Source organism: Hyperolius riggenbachi, chromosome 7 (genome assembly GCF_040937935.1).
Source record: "Hyperolius riggenbachi isolate aHypRig1 chromosome 7, aHypRig1.pri, whole genome shotgun sequence".
NCBI classification, from domain to species: Eukaryota; Metazoa; Chordata; class Amphibia; order Anura; family Hyperoliidae; genus Hyperolius; species Hyperolius riggenbachi.
The window spans coordinates 213,603,815-213,631,278 of record NC_090652.1 but is presented as its reverse complement, the minus strand read 5'-3'; the positions used below and the strand labels follow the sequence as shown (position 1 = coordinate 213,631,278).

The 27,464-nt window shown below is 42.6% G+C and overlaps 1 protein-coding gene across 3 annotated transcripts in view; it reads right to left on the bottom strand.

Annotated features, from left to right (window-relative positions):
* Window positions 1-27,263, bottom strand: part of LOC137524814 (queuosine 5'-phosphate N-glycosylase/hydrolase-like) — a 38,188-nt gene extending 10,925 nt beyond the window's left edge. The window contains exons 1-5 of one of the 3 annotated variants that reach the window (XM_068245141.1): window positions 27,193-27,263; window positions 22,539-22,889; window positions 19,986-20,245; window positions 7,459-7,654; window positions 4,205-4,611 (exon numbers count right to left, since the gene is read on the bottom strand). In XM_068245141.1, the coding sequence (XP_068101242.1) occupies window positions 4,382-4,611; window positions 7,459-7,654; window positions 19,986-20,245; window positions 22,539-22,875 (1,023 nt within the window). In that variant the 5' untranslated portion in view covers window positions 22,876-22,889; window positions 27,193-27,263 and the 3' untranslated portion in view covers window positions 4,205-4,381. Of the gene's footprint in view, window positions 1-4,204; window positions 4,612-7,458; window positions 7,655-19,985; window positions 20,246-22,538; window positions 22,890-27,117 lie in introns of those variants that run through there. The other 2 variants (XM_068245140.1, XM_068245142.1) reach the window with 2 other exon arrangements.
* Window positions 27,264-27,464: the final 201 nt, after the last annotated feature.

Below are 27,464 nucleotides of genomic sequence, written 5' to 3'. Positions count from 1 at the left end.
CTTTTTTTTTTTTAAAGTAAGCTTGCAGCTATTGTGCCTTCATCAGACTTTAATCCTGTATGATACATGCAACATCAAAAGGGGATAATTTAGACAAATGGGTCCTAAAAAATTCCTATCAAAGATGATCCTCCACAAGTCTGAGACTTTTCGATATGACCAATGTAAGACTAAGGAAGCAGGAGGAAATAAATTATATATAAAAGTACAATTTTTTTTAATTTTTTTTTTTTTATCAAAAGGGGATACACTGATTTTTTGTAAACATAAATACATGCCATTACGATGCTTTAATTGAAACAAGACCCCCAGATAGGGTCTTGAGAGGATGTTAGTGGATTTATGATCAGCTGAGTTACCTGATTTGATAAGACCCTTTGTTAACTCAATCCTCCCATAACTGAGATTCTGCCTGTCACAGAGGCATTGTAAATGTAAGTTCAAGAGTTAGCTTCAAGCAGAATGGATGCAGTTTGTCTAGGCTGAAAAAGTATTATCACATTAAATATCATCATCAACCTCATACCAATTTCAGAAATTTGTATCCTTGTTCAATATTTAATCTACAGATTTAAACCAACATATACATTTTATCTCTGCTATTAATCTCTCTTTCTGTGATGTAAAGCCACCCTCCAGGGTAGTAACCCGAAGATCATTTAAGCTGTGTCCATGGGAACGAAAGTGTGTAGCGACTGAGAGTGAAAAAAATGCACACCATTTGAGTACCTCAGTGTGGAATTCATGAATTCTTTTTAGCTGCTTTTCCTGTTCATTGCACACTGCTGGAGCCTGGAAACAGTTAAATGTATGTTACTCAGCAGGGTGGGAGGACTGGCTCTCACAGGGCTACCAGTTGTCCCTACCTGATGGTGGCTCTGGCTCGCTTCAGTTGTCCTTTAAAGAGGAACTTTAGCCCGGGATTGAACTTCATCCCAGTCAGTAGCTGTTACTCCCTTTCCCATGAGAAATCTTTACCTTTCAGCCCATTAGGGAAATCTGTGTGGATGACATTGTGGTGAAACCCATCATGGCCCTGACAGTTTGCTTTCTGGGAAAGTCATTGCATTGTGGGAAATAGCAGCTGTTTCCAACTTCCAAACAAGCAGCATCTTCCTCTGTGCATAGAACTATCAGTAAAAAAGAAAACAATCTGCAAAGACCAGCTGACACAACTAAACATGTAGCCACCTATGATAAACTCTGAATGTGAATTTGAGGTTAGGAAAGATTTTACAATGGGCAAACAATGACTAAATAATTTTTAACGGAATATTGTAAAATAAAAAGTAATTTTATTGCTCTTTAAAGCACACCTACATTTTTATACAATTGATTTTCACACAAAACCTTCCTTCTTTTTACAAGAAGTAATTTCCTTTTTTAGAATTTTAATTGTTTTGTTGCCTTACCAAGCTGTACCTAAACAGCTATAAGGGTGCATGAAACAGTTAATATGATCAACAACAACAACAAAATGAATCAAGATAGACGGCATCACACTGAAGATAGTACAAGCGTGTAATGTTTCATAAAACAGTTAATTGGTTGCAAATGTTTACAAAAAAAAGTTGTTTTGTTTTTTGTAAACAAATATTGTATTATCAAAAAAAAAAAAAAAAGAGTAATTTTACTGTGACCTGTACAATAAAAAAATTCAATGTTAAAAATCCCCTTTGCAGTTTATAAATTCTGTATGTTTGAGATACAGATATATTTATTGAAAAAAGACTCCAGCCTGCCGATACACCGCTAATATTTAGTAGTGCGGTTTTCTGGAAACCTACGAATACCCGATGAACTAAATAAGAAATTAATTTCCTTGGTCTAAAGTGTAAGTACAAAAATTTGAATATTTATTATATGCAAAGAACGCGAAAAACAAAAGGTTAAAAACAAGAGCAAGTGGCGGGGCCCATGATATCACATAGCTGGCCAGCCATGATAAACCACACACACAAGCATTCCACAGTCAACCTAGATGTACAAATACCCATCTGACTGTTAGTGGATACATAACTACATTGGGCCCAATTCCCCCAAATTCTGACCAACATCCCTTCATTTTAGCTACTGCTTCTTTGAAATTCCTTACTGAAAAGCATGGGTTCTGGAAGTCCAGGAATTTTCAGAACTCTTTGGCTGTGTTATTATTTATAAACTTATAAAACGGTATTTAAAGATGTATCTTTTTTTGTAAACAAGAGTGAAAAGAATGGATTTCAGGCAAACACGGCTTCCCACAGCTCTGGCCCAACACAGCCATAATTGCTGACCTGCTAAGCCATAGAGCCAAATTCCACCAATAGATCATGCTGCAAATTATCTCCTTGTACTTCCCACCTCCTGGCAGCTGCTTCTGCTCAGAACTGTCTGATCTGCATCTCACCACTCTGGCATAGCCTCCCATGTTATATCTTTCAAGAGACAGTTTATTAGGTTTTGTTTTTTTTAATACATACTGTATTTTTTGGCATAAGGCACCTAGGTTTATAGGGCAGAAATCTGGGCAAAAAATAATAAGCCTGGTGCATCTATTGTGCGGAGGCGTCTTATGGGCCTTTTACCCCCCACACTGTCTTTAGCTAAAGTCTAAAGCCGTGCGCAGCTAGAGGACATAAGTGAACCCAGAAGAAGGGAGGCCATGGAGGACGAGTGTATACAGTGGTGGAATCGGATGTATACATCGGCGGAGACAGACAGAGGAGATGGTACGCATCACTGGATCGGTAAGAGCTTGTGGAGGGGACACCTGGCCAAACCTTCGGCATATATGACGCACTTACTTTCCCCCCAGATAGTTTCTGGAAAGTGTCTGCAGCACCTCAACCAAATAACCGTGTGTGCTAGGGCTCAAAACAAGAGCAATTACCGTATATGGTAGAAAAAGAAAGCCCTTGAAGAAAAGCATCTCCCACAGCAAATTTGGGAAAAATATAACAAGAATCTTTATTCAACATTAGGTATAATAATAATCACAATATTGATGATTCAATAAAGAATAAAACCATTTAAAAAAAACATCCTCTCTCCTTGATAAAGCGGGGTGACGCCCGCGGAACTAGTGGGATCTTGTCCTCTGAGGGGATTTCTTGTTCCCTGCTGTGCTGCTGAGATTGACCTTTATCATTTCTGGGCTAAGTATCTCCTATTTTTTGCACTACTCCACTTTATGCTCTCTTTTCCTATGGGCTGCTCCTTTGCCTCTATAGCCTCAATTGTGCACTATATTTTTATATATATGATATTTATTCATGTGTTTTTTCTTTAAGATTTTATTGCACAAGTGTTGTTTATTGGTCTTGCATCACACTAGGTTGTATACTGAACCCGGGTTCTCCCCCTGTTGGGCTCAATATTGAGCCTACTGTGTGGTGTTATATCTGACAGCAGCATTATGTCATTATACAATATATTGCATTTAGAGTGATTGTTTCATATGCAGCAGGGATCATGTTGGAACATTTGTTTGTTTTTAAATTGTTTTATTGATTGAATCAATATTGTGATTATTATTATACCTAATGTTGAATAAAGATTCTTGTTATATTTTTCCACAATTTGTTGTGGGAGGTGCTATTCTTTAAAGAGACTCTGTAACATGAAAAAGCTCCCCTGGGGGGGTACTCACCTCGGGTGGGGGAAGCCTCCCGATCCTAATGAGGCTTCCCACGCCGTCCTCTGTCCCACGGGGGTCTCGCTGCAGCCCACCGAACAGCCGGCGACAGACCCGACTGTAGCTTCAATATTTACCTTTGCTGGCTGCAGCGGGGGTGCTGTGGCTGCTTTCGGCACGGAAATAGACGGAAATACCCGTTCTCCGTCGGGTCCGCTCTACTGCGCAGGCGCCAGAAACTTGCGCCTGCGCAGTAGAGCAGACCCGACGGCGATCGGGTATTTCCGCCTACTTCGGAGCCGACAGCCGTCAGAGCGCCTGCGCAGGAGCCGGGAAGGTAAATATTGACGTCACCGCTGCACGGAGGGCTGCAGCGAGACCCCTGACGGATGGAGGACGGCGTGGGAAGCCTCATTAGGATCCGGAGGCTTCCCCCACCCGAGGTGAGTACCCCCCAGGGGACGTTTTGTCGTTACAGTTCCTCTTTAAGGGCTTTCTTTTTCTACCATATACTTCCTTTCCCACCACACACCCAATTTTTTTTTGGGGGGGGGGAAGTGCATCTTGTATCGCACAAAATACAGTACATTTATGCTCAAAGACAAAGGCTTATATTAATTTGCACATCTAAATCATTAAAATACAGTTACATCTTAAACATATCAAGCAAGGTTATCCCCGAGTTCTTTCTTTTAGCCCTCCACATTTGATTATCTTAATTTTATTGTACAGTTACAGTTTAATAAATGGAGGAAACTGTGTAGACTAGTAGTAGATGCATCGTACTCTATGGAATGGAACAACATCTATTGCCTTCCGGTTATCACGAGCAAAGTCCCATAAAAAGTTATTGATCAGAATAGAATTGATATCAATGTTTAGCTCTTTATTCTTTGCTATAAGTTCTTTCAGATGTTTACAGACCAGCTCCACAGCCCAGATGGAGCATCCTCGGATCTCCAGCTCTTCACGATCTCCATTCTTAAATATCCGACCTGCAAGGACAAGAAAAAGCCACTAGAAGTAGAAATCCTCCTCCAAAACAACAAATCGATTATTAAGAATTCATCATTATTTACCTAAAAGGTACACACTTCACATTTTTTTTAACTAGATAACTAGAAATACATTTTAATTTGTGTGTGTGTGTGTATATATACTGTATTTTTCAGCATATAAAGGTGCCCCAGAATATAAGATGCACCTAGGTTTAGAGGGCCAAATAGATGCAAAATATATGCCCCCCCCCCCCCCGTGTGTAAGTATGAGAAGCAGCAGTGCAGCTCACCTCATCAACAGCTCCAGCAGCAATCATAGACTTCTCCTCTACCGCACGGCTCCTTTAGTGCTGGCTTCTGCTGATCGCATCAGCAAAACCTGGCACTAGGAGAGCTGAGCGGGAGAGGACTGTGATCGCCACTGAAGCCATTGATGAGGTGAGCCGCACTGCCGTTTCTCATACTTACACACAGGAGGAAAAGGAGGATACACTGGGGAGTGGGAGACACACGGGGGATAATGCAGGGAGTCACCGACATTACAGCGGGTCAGCGGTTCGTATCAGTGGGCGTTCGTAACTCAGGGACTCCCTGTATTCGCCATATAAGACCCATTTTTTGGGGAGAAAAAGTGTGTCTTATATGCCAAAAAATACAATATATATCTATCCAAAAAGAGCTCATTAAATGTCCCTGGTGTCACCAAGCCAGCATGCATCAAATCAAAAGAGAACTTTACCAAATTTAATTTAATGGTTAAAATTGCTTATATTTTAATGTTTATTTATAAGCTATTTAGTCAATGTTTACCCATTATAAAACCTTTCTTCTCATGGATTTACATTCTTATATTTGTTAAAGGTGGGGACATCTTTACTGCTGGCAAGAAGCATCACTGCGGAATATTTGTTTGTTCTTTGAAATGAGCAGAAACAACACCTGGGGCCATATGCAATTTACTTTTTCACCTGAGTTTTATCCCAGGTGGTATTTTTGCAACTTGTACATAAAATGTCTTACTCAAAATAATTTCGACAGTATTTTTCCACCCACCTTTTGGTAATTTTTCAGTGCAACGTGCTTAAAAGCTTAATTCAAACTGAAAATGTAAAATTATCTCCTAGGAGAAAACTCAGGAGAAAAAGTGAATTGCATATGGCCCCTGGTCTCCCAGAATGCACTGGGGGAGAAGGTTGCATAACTAAATAGCCTAGGCTAAACAACACTGGGAAGGCAGAGTTACAAACCAATATACAGCAATGTATACATGTAGGAAGTGTTTCTGATGCTGAAACCAGGAAAATTAATGTAAAATTGGGTATCCTGAACATTGTATCTCATTCTACTATATGTAATATGTTGTTGCATTCTCGGAAGCAATGCTGAAATGTAACCAGCCCCGAGAAGACACAAGGAAAGGAGATTTATGATAAGTAAGTTTTAAGCTACTTTTACTCTGGGGCATTGTATTGCGTTCCCTGTAAAAACAGGATTGCAACCGAGGGGAAAATCGCAATCATGATCTGCAGGCAGTGCGACGTACACAGTACACACAAAGTATGCTTTGCTAACTGTTAACATATATTTAACATACATTTTGCTGTACTGCACTGTATGCATCCTGTTCTGCCAACGGATCTGTCACACCGCACTGCTAACGCGACGATGTGAATGTACCATTACGATGTCACGATTAAATTGTCTCACCTGTGTGAAAGTAGATTTAGATTTCTGCATTCACAGTTGTGAATATGATTTAAAAATAATGGATCTAAATAGAGAAAACTCCCTGCCGGCAAGGCCGTACTGGAGATACTTAGGCTCCATGATCAATATAGCCAAAATATAGTGGGTGAAGCACAGTGCCAAAAACGAAACCACTCAATTAAACCAGCTCCCTTGGGGAAAATATTAGAGATGTGATGCAGAGGGTTAATAGTGTCATTCAAGATAGAAAAAGGTTAAAACGAGTGATACATGTTTTGATGACAAGTGATGCAGACTTTTCATTCAAACAGCTTGGTGCCATAAGTTTGGTGCTGCCAGCACACTGTAGTGCAATTTAATGTGCCTAGTTTACAAAAGCTGATCAAGCAGACACTGACTACAGGGTACAGGGATGTGGAATCAGCACAAAAATCATCCAACTCATCCAATAATAATTTCCCGTTGACAGAGCCTTAGACACCACCACCTCAGCCTGGCACCCACTGGCACTGCAGTGTCTAAATCTAACATGCTCACACCATTATTCATCTGTGGGAACAACACATTGCTTGGTGCACAGAATGCAGTGGCGTAGCTAAGGAGCTGTGGGCCCCGATGCAAGTTTTACAATGGGGCCCCCCCAGGCACTCTACACATAACAATTGATACGGCGCACCAAAACCTGACAATGGCAACTACAGTGTCAGAGGTGCAAGAAGGGGATGGGGAAGAGCTTGTTAATGTTTACCACTACTCAATGTATATATAGAAGTGATTATTATGAGCACAGGACCAATAGAGAGCTAATACTGTAGTTGAGGAAGGGCCCTTTGGGGCCCCTCTGGCCCAAGGGCCCCGATGCGGTCGCTACCGCTGCACCCCCTATTGCTACGCCCCTGACAGAATGCATCAGTCTCAAATACGTAATGAGGGAAAGTCCTTTGTGAATGTGATATTTTGCTCCCTGTCAGTGGAAAAATAACTCAAATCTAATAACTCATTCTTTGTGAATCAGGCCCACCATGTTTTACCTATGACATAGATTTTTCTTTATGCAGAAATTAGATGCCATCTCCAGGCGTAGATAAATATTGACTATGGAAATATCAAACAAAATTGCTTCTTGATTGTACAAACCTTCTTTCAGCTTTTTCAGAAGCTCCTCTGAATACCTTAGGACTCCAAAATGGACCAAAGCTTGAGGAACCCGATAGTCAGCAAACATTGTGATTTTGTCGATATCAGTGAAGCAGCCATCGCCTTTTCCTTCCAGCACTCCCCAGACATCACCCACCAGGATCTGGGCACGTTTGTAGATGCTGACTTTTTGACCCTGAGCAAGTTGAGGAGAAGAAGAAGTTCAGTTAAGTTTTATCATTAGTGGTATGTTTTAAAAATTCAAGTAATAATAATAAAGAATAGTGGCGTAACTTAGAAGCTGTGGGCCCTGATGCAAGTCTTACATTGCGCCCCCCCAAGGTGCAAGAAGGGGATGGGGAGCAGTTTGTTAATGATTACCACTATTCAAAGTACCTATAGAAGCGATTATTATTAGCACAGGACCAATAGAGAGCTAATACTGAAGTTCAGGGAGGGCCCTACAGGCCCCCGATGCAGTTGCAACCTCTGCACCCCCTATTGCTATGCCCCTGATAAAGAAAACATATGAAACTTGTCAGACTGTATATGCTGCTGTAAAAAGTCTCCAAAAAGTCAATATGCTCCAACGTAGATAACTTGGTTAGTTGGGCCACACTGGAGAATCAAGTGGAAAGTTAGTGAAGGTTCCATTGGTTTTCTGCCAATAAGTTTCAGATTACTGAACATTGGCCTCAATTCACTAAGCTTTATCAAACACTTTATCAAATGTTTGATAATTTACTTCATGGGTAAAATCTAATTTTGAATTCAGTAAGGTGTTCTAGAGTTATTGAACGTTTTATCAATAAAACATTCGATAAATATATAACACCACAGTGAATTAAAAATTTTGATTTTACCCACGAGGTAAATGATCAAACTTTTGATAAAGTGTTTGATAAAGCTTAGGTAATTGAGGCCATTGTGTTGGAAACATGTATATCAAATGCAATGGAGTACTGTATATTCACAAAGCAGTAGTAACATTTTTACCGACTTTTACCAAGCCTCTCCAGGGCTGTAATTATGGATGGTTTCCAACACTACCCCACAACTTCACATACTGTAGCCTAGAAAGCCACACCTCTGTCCCATCCCCATATCTTTTCCATCCCCCCAGAATACAATAGAAGAGAGAAATTAGAGGCTGCTACAGCATTGCCCCCCTCCAATCATGTTAAGGGGAGAGCTGTATGATGTGAGTACCACTTCTCCACCCCAGAACACTACAATGACCAGGCACAAAGAAATTGGGTAATGTCATCACTGATCCATAAGTGAGCTTTTAGGAGGTGTGTGTTTGTGTGTGAGGGGGGGGGGGGGGGGGAGTGGAAGAAGTCCCTGAAGTAAAGACCAGGAAAGAAATAAAATCTGGCCTCTGCTTTTAAAATTTAAATACTGGTTTTCCCAGTATTTCCTTTTAAAGCAAAATTACACTTACATTTAAAAGTGAAACAACAATTAATACCCAAGCCATTGCTTAAATCACTGAATACTGCAAGTGTGCTCAGGGCCTTACGACAGCTTTGCCTTGGGTGATATATCAACTTTTTTTTTTAACAGGTAAATTTTTATTTAAATTTTTCATTTTGTTACAGAAAAACAGTTACGAGTAAAAACAATACAAGTAACGTATTGTAGGACCAAGTGGGTCCAACCAATTAACCTCAACTTAACATTAGGTCATTGCTTCAAGATTATCACAACTTAAGAAGAAAGAGGGACAGATCCCCCGCGGAGAGAGTCGCAGGGGGAAAAGGAAGGAGAAGAGGAAAGATCATCTTGTCGCATATTTCCATGTATCTGTCATACCTTAGGTTGTAAATATAGTAATGTCAGAATAAAGTATTACATTGCCAATATGACTTTATATAATTTTGAGCAGTAATAATCTATTTAACATATTTTTGCTGATTGAAGACTTTCATTTCACAGATATAGAGAGTAATATCATTAGTACTTAGCATGTACATATGCCGTCCCGGCCATGTACCCTCCGCCCACCAGCACCCCCCCCCCCCCATCACTCCCCGAATCCCACTCCGATTATCTTCAGGATCAGACTCCATAAAGTTCGTCCTTTTAAAACATTTATGCAATTATAGTTTGGTGTGTTTATTTCAACCCAAATCTCTCATCTCAACTCATGAATCCTATCAGGGTTCTCATCCCGGCAGGGTAGGTCTAGAAATCAGTTATCACACTCCTACAATATTTATCGCACCACATGGACCAAATATTGTCAAACTTATTCGGGCAGTTCCTGCTTTTATATGTCATCTTGCATAGCGGGAGCATTTTATTAACCATGCTGATCCATTCAGTCTTGGTAGGTATGGCAGATTGGTTCCAGTGAACTAAGATTATCTGTCTGGCTATATAGCATAATGAATAGATCATTGCTATTTAATATTTATTATAACTACCTTTGTCAAATATGCCCAACATTGCCATTTTGATATCTAACATAAATGGGAGATCTAACTGTAACGATTGTGGGATTCTATCCGTGATCAGCGCACAAGACGTGTGCTGACACTGCGGAAATCCTCCACAGGCGTATAATTTGCGAGAACCCAGCAAAAGGTGCAATGCACCTGTAGAGGGAAATTCCTGTCGGCAGGTGGAGCTGTGGAGTGCAGAGGAACAGATCCTCTGCCCTACCACAGACGCCAGACAGGAATTGCACGAAGGGAAGAAACGCAATCGCAAGAGAAGCGATTGAGGATGAGCACAGAGACAGATTGTATGTGTGTGCACCAATCCAGCAGATATGAAATAGGAACGTGATCGCGGGAAGTGCGATCGCCAGACGTGACACAAGGCTACAGCAAGGCAGAGCACGAGAGTAGCAAAGGCACAGCAAATAATACAATGAGGAGACAAGGAAAATAACAAACGCTAGCTAAACGCGAACACCGCACTCATTCGCAACAGTGCACGCATTTATGCGCGGTCTCCGCATGATAAGCACAACAGAAACAAGCATGCCTAACTAACCACCGACAGACAAACATGAAACATAGGACGCGAGCGCTTGCTTAACGGTTACCTCACCGAGCCTCCCGCAAGCGTTCGTAGCAGACAAGACAGATACACGAAAACAGGAATGAGCGAGCGATAGGATCCACAGCACTAGCGCAAGAGGCTAGTGCGATCCAGGAAGACAGAACAGAAGGATCCACAGCACTAGCGCAAGAGGCTAGTGCGATCCAGGATGACAGGACAGAAGGATCCACAGCACTAGCGCAAGAGGCTAGTGCGATCCAAGTACAGCAAGAGAGTAGCAGACCAGAAGGATCCACAGCACTAGCGCAAGAGGCTAGTGCGATCCAGGAAGACAGAACAGAAGGATCCACAGCACAAGCGCAAGAGGCTAGTGCGATCCAAGTAAGACAGATCAGAAGGGGCTACCAGTAACAACCGCTGTTCCGGTTAGCACCCAGACACACAGAACGATTTCCTGTCGACCACCGCTGGGACAGTACAATCGCAACAGACAAACAAAACAGATAAGCAATCCTAACTGCACTAGGGAAACCGGCCTAGTGCAGTCCCAGGAATTACTCTAGGCTAATCTTCAAACAAAGAGCAAGGCTGACACTCCAGGCGAGTGTTACACAGGAACTAACCCTTATGACCAGCAAAGGTCTGTGATATCACATGGTATATATAGTGCAAGCCTACAAAGGATGTGGCTAGGCAATCTGCATGACAAACGTATGCAAATTCCTCTGCAGCAAGCTGCAAAACTGACAGGAGGTCTCTCCTCCAGAGACCTGCAGAATGCAGACCTGAACAGTGGTCAAAAGGCTGCCTGCCTGCGCAGGCAGCCACGAGGATCCTCACAGTACCCCCCCCCCCCCCCCCTCTAGGGTCGGATTCCAGACGACCCTCTAAATATTTGCAAAAGACTCTAACTGAAGACTCGTGAAGGCCAGGACAGCCCGACAAGGCCCAATTCCAGAGTCAGTCCAGCCAAAACCGACCTCATCGGAAGCAAACGCCACCGAAACATGCCCATCAGTACTACCAGTCTCAGTATAACACCCATCAGGACAGTGAACGCCAGAGAAGAAGCCATCGACATCCTCCAGACAATACCCACCACCTTCCAGGGAGCGTCCGAAAATACCAAACCTGCCACAATACCTGTTCGAAGTGTCCCTTACAACACAAAAGCCACTGTTGATCTTATCCAGGGTACCAAGCAAAATTTCTCCCGGAATCTCCCAGAACCTTTTGAAGCTCCACAGAGATCCCAAGAGGGCAGAACAATCACCAGGCTCACATGGAGAACTATTAAGAACCCCTATGGAACCAATGACAATTCTGGATTCAGAATTACGAGGACACCCATCAAGATCAGGACTTTCAGGGACCACTTCTGGGCATACAAGCAGGCAGGCCATATCAGAGCATGTCTCCACCGAGGAAGCATCTGAGCATGCTGGTAACCGAGGCACACTTGGGCTTTCTGGGTCACAGAGCACATTGGGGTACACCAGCACAGGAGAAACCTCAGAACATGTCGGGGAACTGCCAACCTCAGAGTCCGACACGACAAGACCAAAACCAGTACCGGGCAGAAAATCATCATGAGTGGAGGTCACAGGTACTGGTCTTTCAAAAGAAGACTCGGACTTAAATTCAGAATTTTCTGTGACTGTAATATCATATCATTGACTACATATGAGTGAAGCTCCACCAGAGCTGAAAAAGTAGCCAGCAAGGCAGCAATGCCTACTGAAATGGGCAACACCTCAGAAGGACTTGGGGGGCAGGAGACATCTCCTACAAGTTCTGCACCCTTTGGGAGGAACTCGGAGGTCTCCAGGACATCAGGCAAGACCTCAGGAAGATCATTTTTCAAGTTTTCTAAGAAGGATTCTAAACTATCCATGTTACAGGGCAAAACTGGAATTTTATTTTGTGGACAGGGCAGATGTCCCAAGGAAGGTTCCACCATAAACTGAGACTGAATTTCATCATCATGAGTGGAACGTACAGGAATATTTACTGGAACACACACTGACTCCCTAACTTTAATCTCGCTGCACCCAGATTTCTGCGTAGCAGTCAAACTAGCTTGCAACTCCAAAACTGCAGAAAAACAGGTGAGTATAGTGGCAATACCTAGACGAGCCTCTAGGGACACTGCAGGAGATTCTAAGCAAGGCCATACTGACTCATCCAGAGTACAGGGTGGAGAATTAGTACTTTCTCCAGGGCAAGAAAGGGACTCACAAATGCCAGTGCGAGTGGACATAATTTTGTTATTCATGGTACAGAGCAGGCTCAGAGAAACCTTATCTGGACACAGCAAAGATGCTTCAGAGTGAGATTCGCAAACCCAAAGTGATGTTTTACTCTTAGACTCGGCTAACAATGTCGAATCCGAGGAGTCAAAACGCAAAATTTGCGAATCCAAGATCGCAATCGATTGCGAAACTGGACATTCTGAAGACAGGGATTCTGAGGTCTCCAGGCTGGATTGCTGGATCTCAGAAATGCCAGCTGACAACGTGCTTTTACAAACATCAACTGAGTGGATTACACGTTGTTCATTCAGAATCATTTTCCACATACAAATCAGCGGGCTCACAAAGTCATATTCACACCCCTTTTCTTTTCTTAAGGCGGAAGCAGAAGTTATGCATGCTTTCAAGACAGACTCACTTCTGGCAATGTAGTACTCACAAAACGACTTTGAATCGATCCACAATTCATACACCAGCGCTTCTAGCTGCTTTTTCTGGAACGGGGGCTCCCATTCATGCCTGACTAGGTCTGAGCATTCATACTGAGCAATATTAGAAGAAGAAGTTGTAACAACAAGATGAGAAACTTTATTGGAAGTAATTGGTTGGTGTGCGTGCAATTCATCCAAAATCGTCTGCCACACACACATCACTGGATCCACAAAACACCTGTCACACTCATCGGAATCAATCAAAAGGTACATAGAATCGAGACAATCATTCAAGACATCTTCGCTTTTTGCGATGTAAAAATCGCAAAAGGCTTTCCAATCAAAATCAAATTCCTCCATCAAGGCCCCAATGCCCCATGAGGCAAATGGAGGTTCAAACAGGCCAGTATCCAGATAATCTCCATATGGGTGGAGTTCAGGAACAAGAACAGATCTTTTAACTGCTTTAATATAGTGTGTGATCCTACCTATAATAGGATCCACATAAGCTTTGGATTGGGGCAAAAAACCCGGAGACGGGGCAACATCATTGCACATATCTTTAGGGAGTGTTTTAGTCAGATGCTTGCGCTTTTTAGTTTTTATCTATTTAGCCACTTTGCATGTCTGTTTAAATGCAAGAAATGTTTCCAGGCAGTTCTCTTGCATCTGAGAAACATTAAACTGATTATCATACTGAATGGTTTTGCACATTTCAGACTTGTCAGAAATAACCTCCCTATTTGTGGTTGCTATGGGCAACGAATCTTTTGGCTGACAAGCCGAATCAGCAGATTGGCCTGTAAGCACCAATTCATTAACATATGGTAATGACACAGAAAGGTTGCATAACCTAATCGGATCAGCATCATGCACTGCAGGAAAAAACTCATAGAAATAGCTTGGCATGCAAGTTCCAAGCTTACGAGAACACACATGAGACAGAAATCTGCGAGGGTTATGTCTCAGATTTTTGTGTCTGGCGTACTCATCAACCCACATGAACAGATCCCCTTGGAAAAGATTGTAAGCAATCTGACCACTCCAAGTGGAAATATTGGTGGCCTGAAATTCAGGATTTGCCAAAAATCTGGAACATTCTGATATGAACTCATCTCTGGTTTCAGAGTCCAGTATCTTAAACCTCTTAAAGACACAGGAGCCATATTTGACCAAATCGTACAAATCGGAAATTCCCTCTACGCTGGGAATTTCGGTTTGGCTGGTCATACTGTAACGATTGTGGGATTCTCTCCGTGATCAGCGCACAAGACGTGCGCTGACACTGCGGAAATCCTCCACAAGCGTATAATTTGCGGGAACCCAGCAAAAGGTGCAATGCACCTGTAGAGGGAAATTCCTGTCGGCAGGTGGAGCTGTGGAGTGCAGAGGAACAGATCCTCTGCCCTACCACAGACGCCAGACAGGAATTGCACGAAGGGAAGAAACACAATCGCAAGAGAAGCGATTGAGGATGAGCACAGAGACAGATTGTATGTGTGTGCACCAATCCAGTCGCCAACCCGCGACAGTGCACACACAGAAGGATCCACAGCACTAGCGCAAGAGGCTAGTGCGATCCAAGTAAGACAGATCAGAAGGGGCTACCAGTAACAACCGCTGTTCCGGTTAGCACCCAGACACACAGAACGATTTCCTGTCGACCACCGCTGGGACAGGACAATCGCAACAGACAAACAAAACAGATAAGCAATCCTAACTGCACTAGGGAAACCGGCCTAGTGCAGTCCCAGGAATTACTCTAGGCTAATCTTCAAAGAAAGAGCAAGGCTGACACTCCAGGCGAGTGTTACACAGGAACTAACCCTTATGACCAGCAAAGGTATGTGATATCACATGGTATATATAGTGCAAGCCTACAAAGGATGTGGCTAGGCAATCTGCATGACAAACGTATGCAAATTCCTCTGCAGCAAGCTGCAAAACTGACAGAAGGTCTCTCCTCCAGAGACCTGCAGAATGCAGACCTGAACAGTGGTCAAAAGGCTGCCTGCCTGCGCAGGCAGCCACGAGGATCCTCACACTAACACAGTGCTTATAGCTTTTCCTATTTGGTCCCAATACCTACTCAATGCTGGGCATGACCAGAACATATGTAGGAAACTTCCTTCTTCCGAGTGACATCTAGTGCATAGATTTGAATGTAATATATTTATTTTGTGCAGCCTTACCGGTGTGTAATATACCCTGTGTAAATATTTTAGTTGAATCAACCTGTCCCTGGACAAGATCAGGACCGATGCGCCCCTAGCCACCACCTCCTCCCACTCCTCCTCATCTAATTCCCCTAGATCCTGTTCCCATTGTCTGTGGAGTTTGTCTGTGCTGTGTCCCATCTGAGCAATAAGTTCTGCATAAATAGCAGATAGTGGTTTATTGAGACGCTCTGTGATGAGTAGAGCTTCAAGTGGGTCAGATTCAGTCAGAATCCTTTCTCCACCGAATTGGGCTTTAGCTGCATGCGACAACTGGCAGTATCTAAAACACATATATTTGGGAAGATCATTCAGTAATGATCTTCCCTTCTCGGTCGGAGAACCACCACCTTATACTGACCAGTACAGATGCCAAGTAATAGTAGAAAAAATTTGGCATAGCCAATCCTTCCTCTCCTGTTGGTAATTCTATTATTTTTTGCGATATACAGTACGTGGAAGTTTATTGGACCATATAAATGGTGAAAGGATCTTATTTATCTCAGTGAAGTATTTTTTGGGGATCCAAACTGGGGAGTTACGGAATACATATGTAAATTTAGGGAGCAGCATCATTTTTATCGCATTGACTCTTCCAATAAGAGTCAAGGGCAGATCCTGCCATATAGTGCATTTATCCTTAACCTTCCTGGCGGTAAGCCCGAGCTGAGCTCGGGCTATGCCGCCGGAAGGCACCGCTCAGGCCCCGCTGGGCCGATTTGCATAATTTTTTTTCCTGCACGCAGCTAGCACTTTGCTAGCTGCGTGCAGTGCCCGATCGCCGCCGCTACCCGCCGATCCGCCGCTATCCGTCGCGCCGCAGCCGCCCCCCCCCCCCAGACCCCGTGCGCTGCCTGGCCAATCAGTGCCAGGCAGCTCTATGGGGTGGATCGGAATCCCCTATGACGTCACGACGTCGTTGACGTCGGTGACGTCATCCCGCCCCGTCTTTGAACGGGATCTCCTGATCGCCGATCGCCGGCGGCGATCGGAGGGGCTGGGGGGATGCCGCTGAGCAGCGGCTATCATGTAGCGAGACTTTGTCTCGCTACATGAAAAAAAAAAATTAAAAAAAAAAAGATTTGCTGCCCCCTGGCGATTTTTTAGCAAACCGCCAGGAGGGTTAAAGAGAACCTGTACTGAGTAAATTTATTTGAAATAAACACATAAGGTAACTTCAAATGAACATTACATAGTTACCTTGCCATCAGTTCCTCTCAGAAGCTCACCATTTTCTTCTTACAGTGATCCCTTCCAGTTCTGACAACATTTTGTCAGAACTGAAATATATCAGTTGCTGTCAGTTATATATCAGTTGCTGTCAGTTACAGCTGAGAGGAGAACTGATGTGTCCATGTTTCCCTATGGCTCAAGTGGGCGATGTTACAGTTTAACTGTGTGCTGACCAGAAAGCTGTTATGGTGTAATGGCCATTTTCAAAATGGAGGACGGAGAATTCCATTGATCACAGTGGTCAAACAGGACGCAGGAGAGGAAAAATAGATTGAGGAGTAGACTACACAGGAGGTAAGTAGGACTTGTGTATGTTTATTTTGACTTTTAATTTTCAGTACAGGTTTTCTTTAACTTTTTTAATTATTGGATAAAAGTTATTGGCCAAGAACTCGTTAGGGTCTTTCTGTATTATAATACCTAGGTATGTAAATTTGTTAGACCATTGCAGGGTTAGATTAGAGTTAGAGTAAAAGGAGAGGTCATTGTCTAGCGGGAAAAGAATCGACTTTATTTTGTTTGTTTTCAGGCCTGACCATTTCCCAAAGTAGTCGACTGTTTCTAGAGCGGCAGATAGAGAGGGGCCTGAGTCTCCTAGATATAGCAGGATGTCATCCGCATAAAGGGAGATTTTTTCTTCAAGTCTACCCAACTTAAATCCACACATGTTGACCGATTTTCTAATCATAATTGCCAATGGCTCAATAGCCAGGGCAAACAGACTCGGCGAGAGGGGGCACCCCTGTCTTGTACCTCTGGTTAAATTAAAAGCTTGCGTAATCTTGTTGTTAATGCGTAATTTAGCTGTGGGGTTTTTATACAGAAGCTGGGTCATCTTAATAAAGTTGGTACCGATGCCAAATCTGGCCATTACTTCCCAGAGGTACCCCCACTCCACCGAGTCAAATGCTTTTTCATTGACCAATGAGGCGATCACCCTATCCCCCTTATTGTCGTGGTTGGCTACTAGATTAGTATGGAGTCTTCTGAGATTGATGTCTGTTCCCTTCCCTGGCATAAACCCCGATTGGTCTGAGTGTATGATAGTGAGGATACATTTATTAAGTCTATTAGCTAGTGCCTTTGCCAATATCTTGGCATCCACGTTGATCAATGAAATTGGCCTATATGAGGTACACAAAGAGGGATCCTTGCCTGGTTTCTGTATTAATGTAATCAGAGCTTCCGCCCATGAAGCCGGAGGTTTATTTACATTGAGAGCCGCTTTTATTGTTTCAAGTAATTTTGGAGCAAGAATTTGATGATAGTGTTTGTAATACTCTGATGGGTACCCATCTAGACCTGGGGATTTACCACTTTGCAGCCCTGAGATGGCGTCTGTGATCTCGTCCAGGGACAGGGGTGCATCCAGGATTTTTGAGGATATATCAACTTTTAATTGATAAATTAATGATGAACTATAACCAAGGATTGAATTTCATTCCAATCAGTTGCTGATACCCCCTTTCCAATGAGAAATGGCTTTTATTGTGGTGAAACCCCTCCCACAGTGTGATGTCATGACGTTGGTCCTGACAGTTTGCTGTCTGTGAACCTTGTTGCATTGTGGGAAATAACAGCTTTTTCCAACTGCCAAGCTCTCCTTCTGTGCATAGAACTCTCAGTAACAATCATTCTGTGCAGATCACCTGTCAAAACTAAAGATGTCACCACCAGCAGGGATGCTCATTCGGATCTTGGGTACCCGAATTAATCCGGATATCCGACCTTTTTCTATTATCCGGGTCGGATCCGGATTCCGGATAGTTCTGCAGATATCCGGATAGCTATCTGCAGATAGTTCCACCGCTGATCCGGATACCCGCGGATATCCGAATTACCCGGACTACCTGAATCACAGATTTAAAAAAACTCTCCTCCTCCTCCTCCATTCCTCCACTTATATCATCCTGTAGGGAATTGCAGTTTTTCAAAACAGCTTACATACCATAGCTGGGATTAGAATCCAGGACTCAGTGTGTAGTAGGTATCTGTCTTACCCACTAGACCATCAGCCACACTACATGCTAAAGCTGGCCTAGCATCATTGTACCATACTACCATTATGATCAATTCAGTAGAAAAAGTAGCATGATTAAGGATTTATACTTTTTGAAAAGCCAGCTCACATACCATAGCTGGGATTAGAACCCAGGACTCAGTGTGTAGTAGGTATCTGTCTTACCCACTAGACCATCAGCCACACTACATGCTAAAGCTGGCCTGGCAGCATTGTACCATACTACCATTATGATCAATTCAATAGAAAAAGTAGCATGATTAAGGATTTGTACTTTTTGAAAAGCCAGCTCACATACCATAGCTGGGATTAGAACCAAGGACTCAGTGTGTAGTAGTTATCTGTCTTACCCACTAGACCATCAGCCACACTACATGCTAAAGCTGGTTAATGATTTTTTGAAGGCCAGTCACTTTTTAACCAGTGTTTTAGCCACTACAATGGGAACACAACAAAACAGACTTCTCTCAAAAGGGAAAGGGTTCACCAAATGTTGCCTCCAGTCACAGACTTTGAAGATTTTTGCGACCTGGCTGAAATACAGTACTGTATTAGAATCTTTTTATTGAAGTTTTTATTGGAAATACATTTAGGAAATACATAGGTGTGACCTCTCTCCTACCATCTGATAAATGCTAGGCCAGCTCTAGCATATAGTGTGGCTGATGGTGGTAAGACAGATACCTACTACATACTGAGTCCTGGGTTCTAATCCCAGCTATGGTATGTAAGCTGTTTTGAAAAACTGCAATTCCCTACAGGATAATATAAGTGGATGGATGGATGGATGGAAGAGAGAGAGAGAGAGAGAGAGAGAGAGAGAGAGAGTGAGATTGAGGCTTTAGAATGATAGTTTTAGATTTTCAGTTCGGGTATCCGAATCCGGCCGGATAGTATAGATAATAGAGTCGGGTATCCAAATTCTGTTCGGGTAGAAAAAAATGTCAAATTCGGATATCCGAATCGGATCCGGATAACTGGGTACCCGGATCCGGATTCGGGCGGGTAGTAAAAAGAACTACCCGGGCATCCCTGACCACCAGTGATAAATTTCAGAATCTAAATCAGGATGAGGAAATATTTTACAATGGGCAAACACTGACTAAATAATCTCTAAACTAATATTGTAAAAAATAAGCAACTTTATTCATTATGATATTTTCACTACAGTGCCTCTTTAAGCTTTGAATTTCTGCACGGTAATGGAGTAATGTCATTTATCTCTGCATAGACGGTCTTATTTTGGAAGAAGCATGTCAATCTGATCAGAATTGTCAGCTATTACATGGAGAATAGTCCTCTGCTGACTACAACAATGTTGTGTTACAATTCTCGTTATTCTCAATATTAACGGAAACCAAACCTGGAAAACGCCTTCATCTCGGTAAGAGGGGAAATTCTCCACCACCAACTGCATCAGTTTCACAGCACTTTTCTGACTCTTCTTCACACAGTTCAGGAAGGATCCTCCAAACTTCTCCATAAGTGTATTCCCTGTCTGATGAAGGATCTCCAGGCGGGTTTCAATCATCGTCATGGGGACATCGGTGTCAGAGCGGAATACATGCTGCAACTGCTCCAAGGTCATTTTGGAATAATAAGATGGGGTAGTGATGGGAATGCCTGAGAGACAAAAAGTCTTATGTTACGTACAGTACAAAATAATATTATAGCAAATTCTGGCAACACATGTTAAAGTGTTACTACCTGCGCATAAAAGGCAGTTATATGGGCATATAATGAACACCTTATAGTAAGGAGCACAATCGGCATAATTCACAAAGCTTTTGCACCTGTTTTCCTCTGTTTTCACCTTATCTAAGTAACATTTTTAAGCATCCAAACAGCAAAAATATAATATAATTAAGGTAAGAAAAGGAATATTGAAATTACGTTAATCAGGAACAACTTACTTTGAGTGATTATTTTGCTTTTAAATGAGCTGATATTTAGTTTTTAGTAATTAGGTGATAAAGTCATTTATGAGAAGTTTTGTGAATAGAGACCAATATATTAGGGAGTGTTCCCCAACATTTGCCTTGGTCAGCAATAAGGACATAAGACTGTCTATGGTAGGGATTAGAGTGGGAGCTCTTCTGAGGGATAATTAGCGACATAACTATATATATTCTGCAAACCACTGCAGATGATGCCAGTGGCATAGTAGATAGCTTTGCAGAGCTGGTGTCCCTTTTTCAAATCCGGCCTAGACCACTGTCTATATTGTCTGCACTGAGTTTGTATGTTCTTTCCTTGCTTCACTGTTTTTACTCTGGGCACTCCCATTTCCTCCTATCCTCCCCCCCCTCTCCTTCCCCACGGGAAAAAAACCCATACTGATGCATCCACTTCCAGTGTCATCTCCCTGTACACTTGCAGACAAACGCAGCGGTGGTGCATAGTCCTGATGCTGCTAGAGCCTGCCCCCTACATGATCGGGTCCGCCTTCTGTCCTTCAATGCAGTCACTAATCTCTACTTTCTTGTTTACAGAGGTCTCACTTCGTATGCAGGGATATGACTTGTACAAACGTTAGATTAAACTGAGGCACCCGTGGCCATTCAGCGTCATCTCAGCCAAGGATCTAAACAGTCTACAGGTGTTTAAAGATGTCACTTAGAGATCCGATACATCAGATCTGTGGGGGACACCATGTTTTCAAGCTTACAAAGCCCACCAGAAACCGCTGTGGCGTCTGCCACCCAATCGTTCCTTCTCTGTAGACCTGTACTCAGCTATAGCCAAGCAATGTGTCTGTATTGCACTTGCTCTTTGTAGTGCCAAGCAATGTGTCTGTAGTATGACACTTCTCCCTAATCATCAAGTACAATCACTACAAGGGACACTTGTAGTGAAAGAAACACTTTTTGTCCTTGACACTGTAATGTAGACTAGCTATTTCTTCAGACGTAATAAAATGAAGGCCTGTGTTTATAATAACTTTTGAAAGACAAAACATTTGGATAGTTACAAAATACAGGTTATTCCTATTCATTGCCCAGTCATGTGAAACTTCGTGGAGTTCTCCTTGAAGCGTCACTGTCAGGCCCCCGTTTACACTTAATCAGTTGCTCTCAGTTATAATTGAAAGGACAACTGATTTTCAAAGTAATGCCTATGATTTCCTATGGCTAAGTTCACACTATACGTGTTTTAACTGAAAGATTTTCATAATTTAGTGCTATGGAGAAGAAGAAAAACGTGTACAAACTGATTAAGTGTAAATGGGGCATCACCCTGAGGCTGGTTTCACAGTGGGACGTTACAGGCGCACGTTAGAGCAGCCTGTAACGCACCCCACCGCACAGCAATGAAAAATCAATGGGCTGTTCACAGTGCCCACATTGCGTTACTTAGTAACGTTGCGCCATAAGACAACGTACTGCGCGCAGTACTTTATAAGCGGCAGAGCCGCGTTAGACTGCTTGCACATGCTCAGTAATGTTGGGGGGGAGCGGAGAGCGGCCAGGCACATGGCTAATTAATATTCACTGCACTCAGGGACGTGCAATGTTTACTTCCTGGAGCGGCCGCTCTGTGCGGCGATTGGCCGGGCGGGACCACGTGATGTCGCATGCGTCCAAGAGTACGCATCACGGCATCACGGACGCCAGAGTGAGCTGCACAATGCGGCTCACTCTGACGTCCACATCAGAGAGCACCAGGCGTTGCGTTAGGGGCACGTTATGCGACCTTAACGTCCCCTAAAACACAATGTCCTGGTGTGAAACCAGCCTCAAGATGGAAGTTCGATACTGGTGGGTATAAGTAGCGTGTACGCCTTTTAAAGGAGTATAGGATATGGGAGTCTCCAAGGTTGCTGTCAGACAATTGATTTGTTCAGGTGTTGAAAATGATCCTGCTCTGCAGCAAGTCGAGTTTCACGTTAAATGTGGTGAAATCTGCCTATACTCACCTTCATCCAAGGCTCTGTTGATTGCAGCACAGAAAGACCAGTAGCCACTGTATGTCTTTCCCTTGTACTCCACTAGATACTTTTTATCTTGATTTTCTGCCCAGAAGGAGAAATTTAAGGTGTCTGCAAAGAACACCCAATTGACAGAATCTTCTCCGGATCCTCGTGGGTTCAGCTCATGCAGTATCTTCCACCCTTTCAGAGTGATCTCTTTCCGACCTATCTTCTGAAGAAGAGTCTCGGCAAGTGAGTGCACACCCTTCAGCTCCACGAACACATCTTTGCTGTTCTCTGCGATGAACTTGCCAGACTCTCTTGGTTCAAGTGGAGGAGTCATTGTGCTACTGTGATCTGTTTTCAAAGAAGATAAAAGATTTTTTTTTTAAACAAGTATGTTTAGATAACGGGAACTCCACTTTTGTTAAAATAACTGCATAAACACAGATTGGTGATGCAGGTCAGTCACTTCCTGCATTTTTGATACGCTAGGCGCGGGCAGGTTGCGCGCATTATCTGGCTTTGCTGTCGCCGCGGATTCTGAGGTCTATTAGTATGAGTGAAAGAGTGGGGCTCAGGCATATTATATATATTTGTCTATACACTGTATATATAATATTTAAACAAATATTTGGGGGTAGGGAGCACAATGGCCACCTAATACTATTATCTTGGGGGCGGTACCTGGGACCCCCAAGACCTAATACCTTAGAGTGGGAGAGCCCCATCCTATGTTTCGCAAGGAGGCCCAGTTGTTTCTAGTTACTCCGCTGGAAAGAACCATAGAACTATAACTGATCAGTCTTATCTTCCTATCTCTGCTCACGATTCAAACTGTAGAAAGCATGCTGTATTTAAGCAATCCTGTGGGTCATCAGCAGACACGCTAGTTTCTTGGTGAAGGTGGCCATTCGGACTAGTGTGTGTACGAGATTGAGCTTCTACAGAACCAAAGGCCTCTGTTGCATTTGTGATTGTTGCCCCGTTGACACTCGGCAACACAAAACTCAATTGCGATTTTGCACTGCGGTTTTCTGCAATTTTTCAGCTATTGCGTTCTGTGATTCTCATTCTAGGGAAAACACTACATACAGCACATTTGCAATCTTGTGCAGCAATGTTTTGCTGATCACCGAAGATCAGCAAAACACAAATCGCGGGCAAATAGCGCCTGTGTCCCCACCAACATCTTTGAGTTGAAGCAGTTCTGTAAGAAGAAATGCGTTAAACATCACTTACTGATCAATAGTCAATAGAAACATTTAGCTACATTAATCGCTCGTCAAGGTGAACACATTCAAGGACCACTATCGCAAAAAAAAAAATTAAAAAAATGTAAAATCATTTTTTCATGTAAAAATACATGAAAAAGACAAATAAACCGTACATTTCTCCCAGTGTAAAAAGTGCTATAAATTATTTTTCTTCTATGTTACTGTCTCTTACAGTAAGTAGTAGAAATCTGACAGAATTGACAGGTTACTACTAGACAGGGGCGGACTGACCATTAGGGCACTCGGGCATGGACGAGGGCCCGTGGTCAGTAGGGGGCCCATCTGCACGCATCCTCCAGCGTCTTCCTACTTCCTTCCCCCGCGTCTGTCGCGTTGGTAACAGCGCCCCCTGTGATGACGTGACTGCATGTCATCACAGAGGGAGCTGTTACCAATGCATCAGACACCGGGACAGGAAGGAGATAAAGGCTGCGGGGGATCGGCATCGAAAAGTGAGTTGTAAATACACTATGCCCGCTCTCCCAGCCACTGCGCCCACCCTCCTACACTTACCTATCTAACCTATACTCGGGGCACCTACCTATCTAACCTCTACTTGGGCACCTACCTATCTAACCTATACTCGAGGCACCTATTTAACATATACTGGGGGAACCTAACTATCTAACTTATACTGTGGGCACCTACCTATTTAACCTATACTCGGGGCACCTACCTATCTAACCTATACTGCGGGCACCTACCTACCTACCCTATACTGGAGACACCTACCTATCTAACCTATACTGGAGGCACCTACCTATCTAACCTATACTGGGGGAACCTACCTATCTAACCTATACTGGAGGCACCTACCTATCTAACCTATACTGGAGGCATCTACCTATCTAACCTATACTGGGGGAACCTACCTATCTAACCTATACTGGAGGCACCTACCTATCTAACCTATACTGGAGGCATCTACCTATCTAACCTATACTAGGGCACCCACCTATCTAACCTATACTGGGGGCACCCACCTATCTAACCTATACTGGGGGCACCCACCTATCTAACGTATACTGTAGGCAACTATATGGGCTACCCTATACTGGAGGCAACTATGCCTAGCTACCTATAATTTTGCAACAAGTGTAGGTTATGTGGGCGGTGCTGTGGGTGGGTGGGGCTTGAGGATGGGCGGGTGTGGCTTTTGGGTGTACAGGGCACAATAATCTCCTATTACCTGAGGGCCCCATGAGTTGTCAGTCCGCCCCTGCTACTAGATATGCAACAAAAAATACACACAACAAAATTAAAAAACAAACAATGAATAGCATTTTTTGGCTAATGTCTAATTGAGCTCTTTTTATTACAATACATTACTTGTTATACATATTATATCTTTTTTATATTATTATTTAATACATATGATATTACTTTTAGGCTAAAATGATAAGCAAACAATGTTTAGGGCATATCTGCAAGATTTAAAATGGTTCACAAATTTTCATTCGCTACTGTTTTGGCCAATCACGTGAATGGCCTAAAGAGCAAATCTGAAATTAGTCATTCACATTATGAATGATTAATATTTAGTAAATTGTACTACACAATGCATAACAGCATATCTAATATAATATAATAGCACAAAGCCTAAATGCAGTAGACCAGCAAAAGTTACATTCTACTTAAAGTGAACCAGAGATGAAGCACCCTCATGTATTTTACCCTACATATCAGTGGGAACAAAGAAGAAAACACCTTCCCTGCTCTCTGTTTTATCCTTCACTGCTCAGCCTGCTTGTTAACAGCTCTGATAAAATCCCTGACTGAGCATTAAGTCTGGTCTGGCTTTGCTCAGGAATCATTATAGCTGAGTCATTATAGCAGAGCCAGAAGGGGGTAGGCTTGGGCTTGAAAAGACATCAGAGAAGACATACTCGGCTATAATGATTCCTGAGCAAAGCCAGACTGAATGCTCAGTCTGGGATTTTATCAGGGCTGATAACAAGGAGGTTGAGCAGTAATGGAGGAAACAGAGATCAGGGTAGGTGTTTTCTCTAATGTTCCCACTATATGGTAAAATACATGAGGGTGCTTGGTCTCTGGTTCTCTTTAAGTAATGTCACTCCTAATCAAATAGCCATAACAATAGAGTATTGTACAAAGTTAACCATCAGTAAGATCAGTAAATAGTCTTATCAAATATCCATGTGGAGGCCATTTACACTAGAGTGAGAGAATCCACAGCAACAAAGAAGAGGATTTTTTTTGTGCCTGATCCATGAACTAGAAATATGCCAATGTATCATGCACTGTATAACATATTGTCATTTATTAGCATATATTCTGCAAGCATCCCCCTGTAACATAATGGAAATGTACAGTGAACAGGAGACACACAGGCAGCATACAGTCAAAAGAGGCGCCAGGAAAAAATGGCGCACGGTGCTTAAAACGCTATTTAGCGTTTTAAAGTTATTGAGCAAAAACCTTTTCAGCATCGGAACATTTTGAGAAGCTACTTAGCGTTATGTCTTAACACTAGATGGTGCTATTGCTTACTAATACTAGCTCAGTGTAGCTCAAGTTCTACTTATCAGAAAAGACTTTGGTGGAACTGTTTAGCACAGTGGTGAGTTTCTTGTCTCATAAGTTAAAAGTTTAGTTTTTCACAGGTTCGAATCTGCTCCAAGATACTTTTTTTTTCTTTATTTAATTGATAGAGATAATTGATGAAGATCCGCTGCTATATATGGAGTAATAAAAGATTAGTTTAAAAAATACTTTTATGAAGTAAAACGTTTTGTACTGTAATTAACCCAACTGCATAACGTATGCACAGTTAGAAAGGAATGAAATGCAGAATAAGGATGAGAGACAAGGAATTAGTGGCTGCAAACTAACTATAAATAGTGATAGTGGTTAGTGAAAGAGAAGAGATTTCTTTTTGACTAATTACTATCGCTATTTATTGTCAGTTTGCAGTCAGTAGTTCCTTGTCTCTCATCCTTATTCTGCATTTCCACGTCCATTCCAGCCTTGCATAAAGTGATGCAGTTCGTGATATTTACAGAATAAAACTGTCACTTCATAAAAGTATTTTTAAACTAATATGTTATTACTCCATACATAGCAGCGCATCTATAAATAAATAATAATTTAAAAAAGTAGCATTAACAAGTTTCGAACCAGCACCGTGCACAAAACACTATTGAAGTCCGTTCTTTTACCACTGTGCTACACCGCTAATTAGCTATCCAAAGTGGATTTCCCATTGTCAGGATTTCTTCTCCATCATGAAAATGGTCATGCGCCATAATGTTGCTGTTAGAAAACGCAAATTAGCGTTTTATATTAACCTTAATGCAGCGCCATAATGGTCAAGTGCAGCTGTGCGCCATTTTTTCCTGCTCCCCACAGGCAGGCGTACTCACTCAGGTCTCTGCAGGAAGTGGAAATGTGTAACAGCAGTCTGGACAGATTATTTATACTCTGCAGTCAGGCACAGGAACTGCTGGGAGATTAAACCACAAGTCACATTTTGTTGCACAATCATAATGAGCGTTGAGCGGTGAGTACTGTCTGGAATACATCCAAGAGTGAGCTATCAAACGTTATCTCAGAAAAAGGTTATGAAAGAGCTAATGATGTCCAGGGTCAATCTGCAAAACAAAAAAAAAACAAAAAAAAAAAAAACAACCATGTT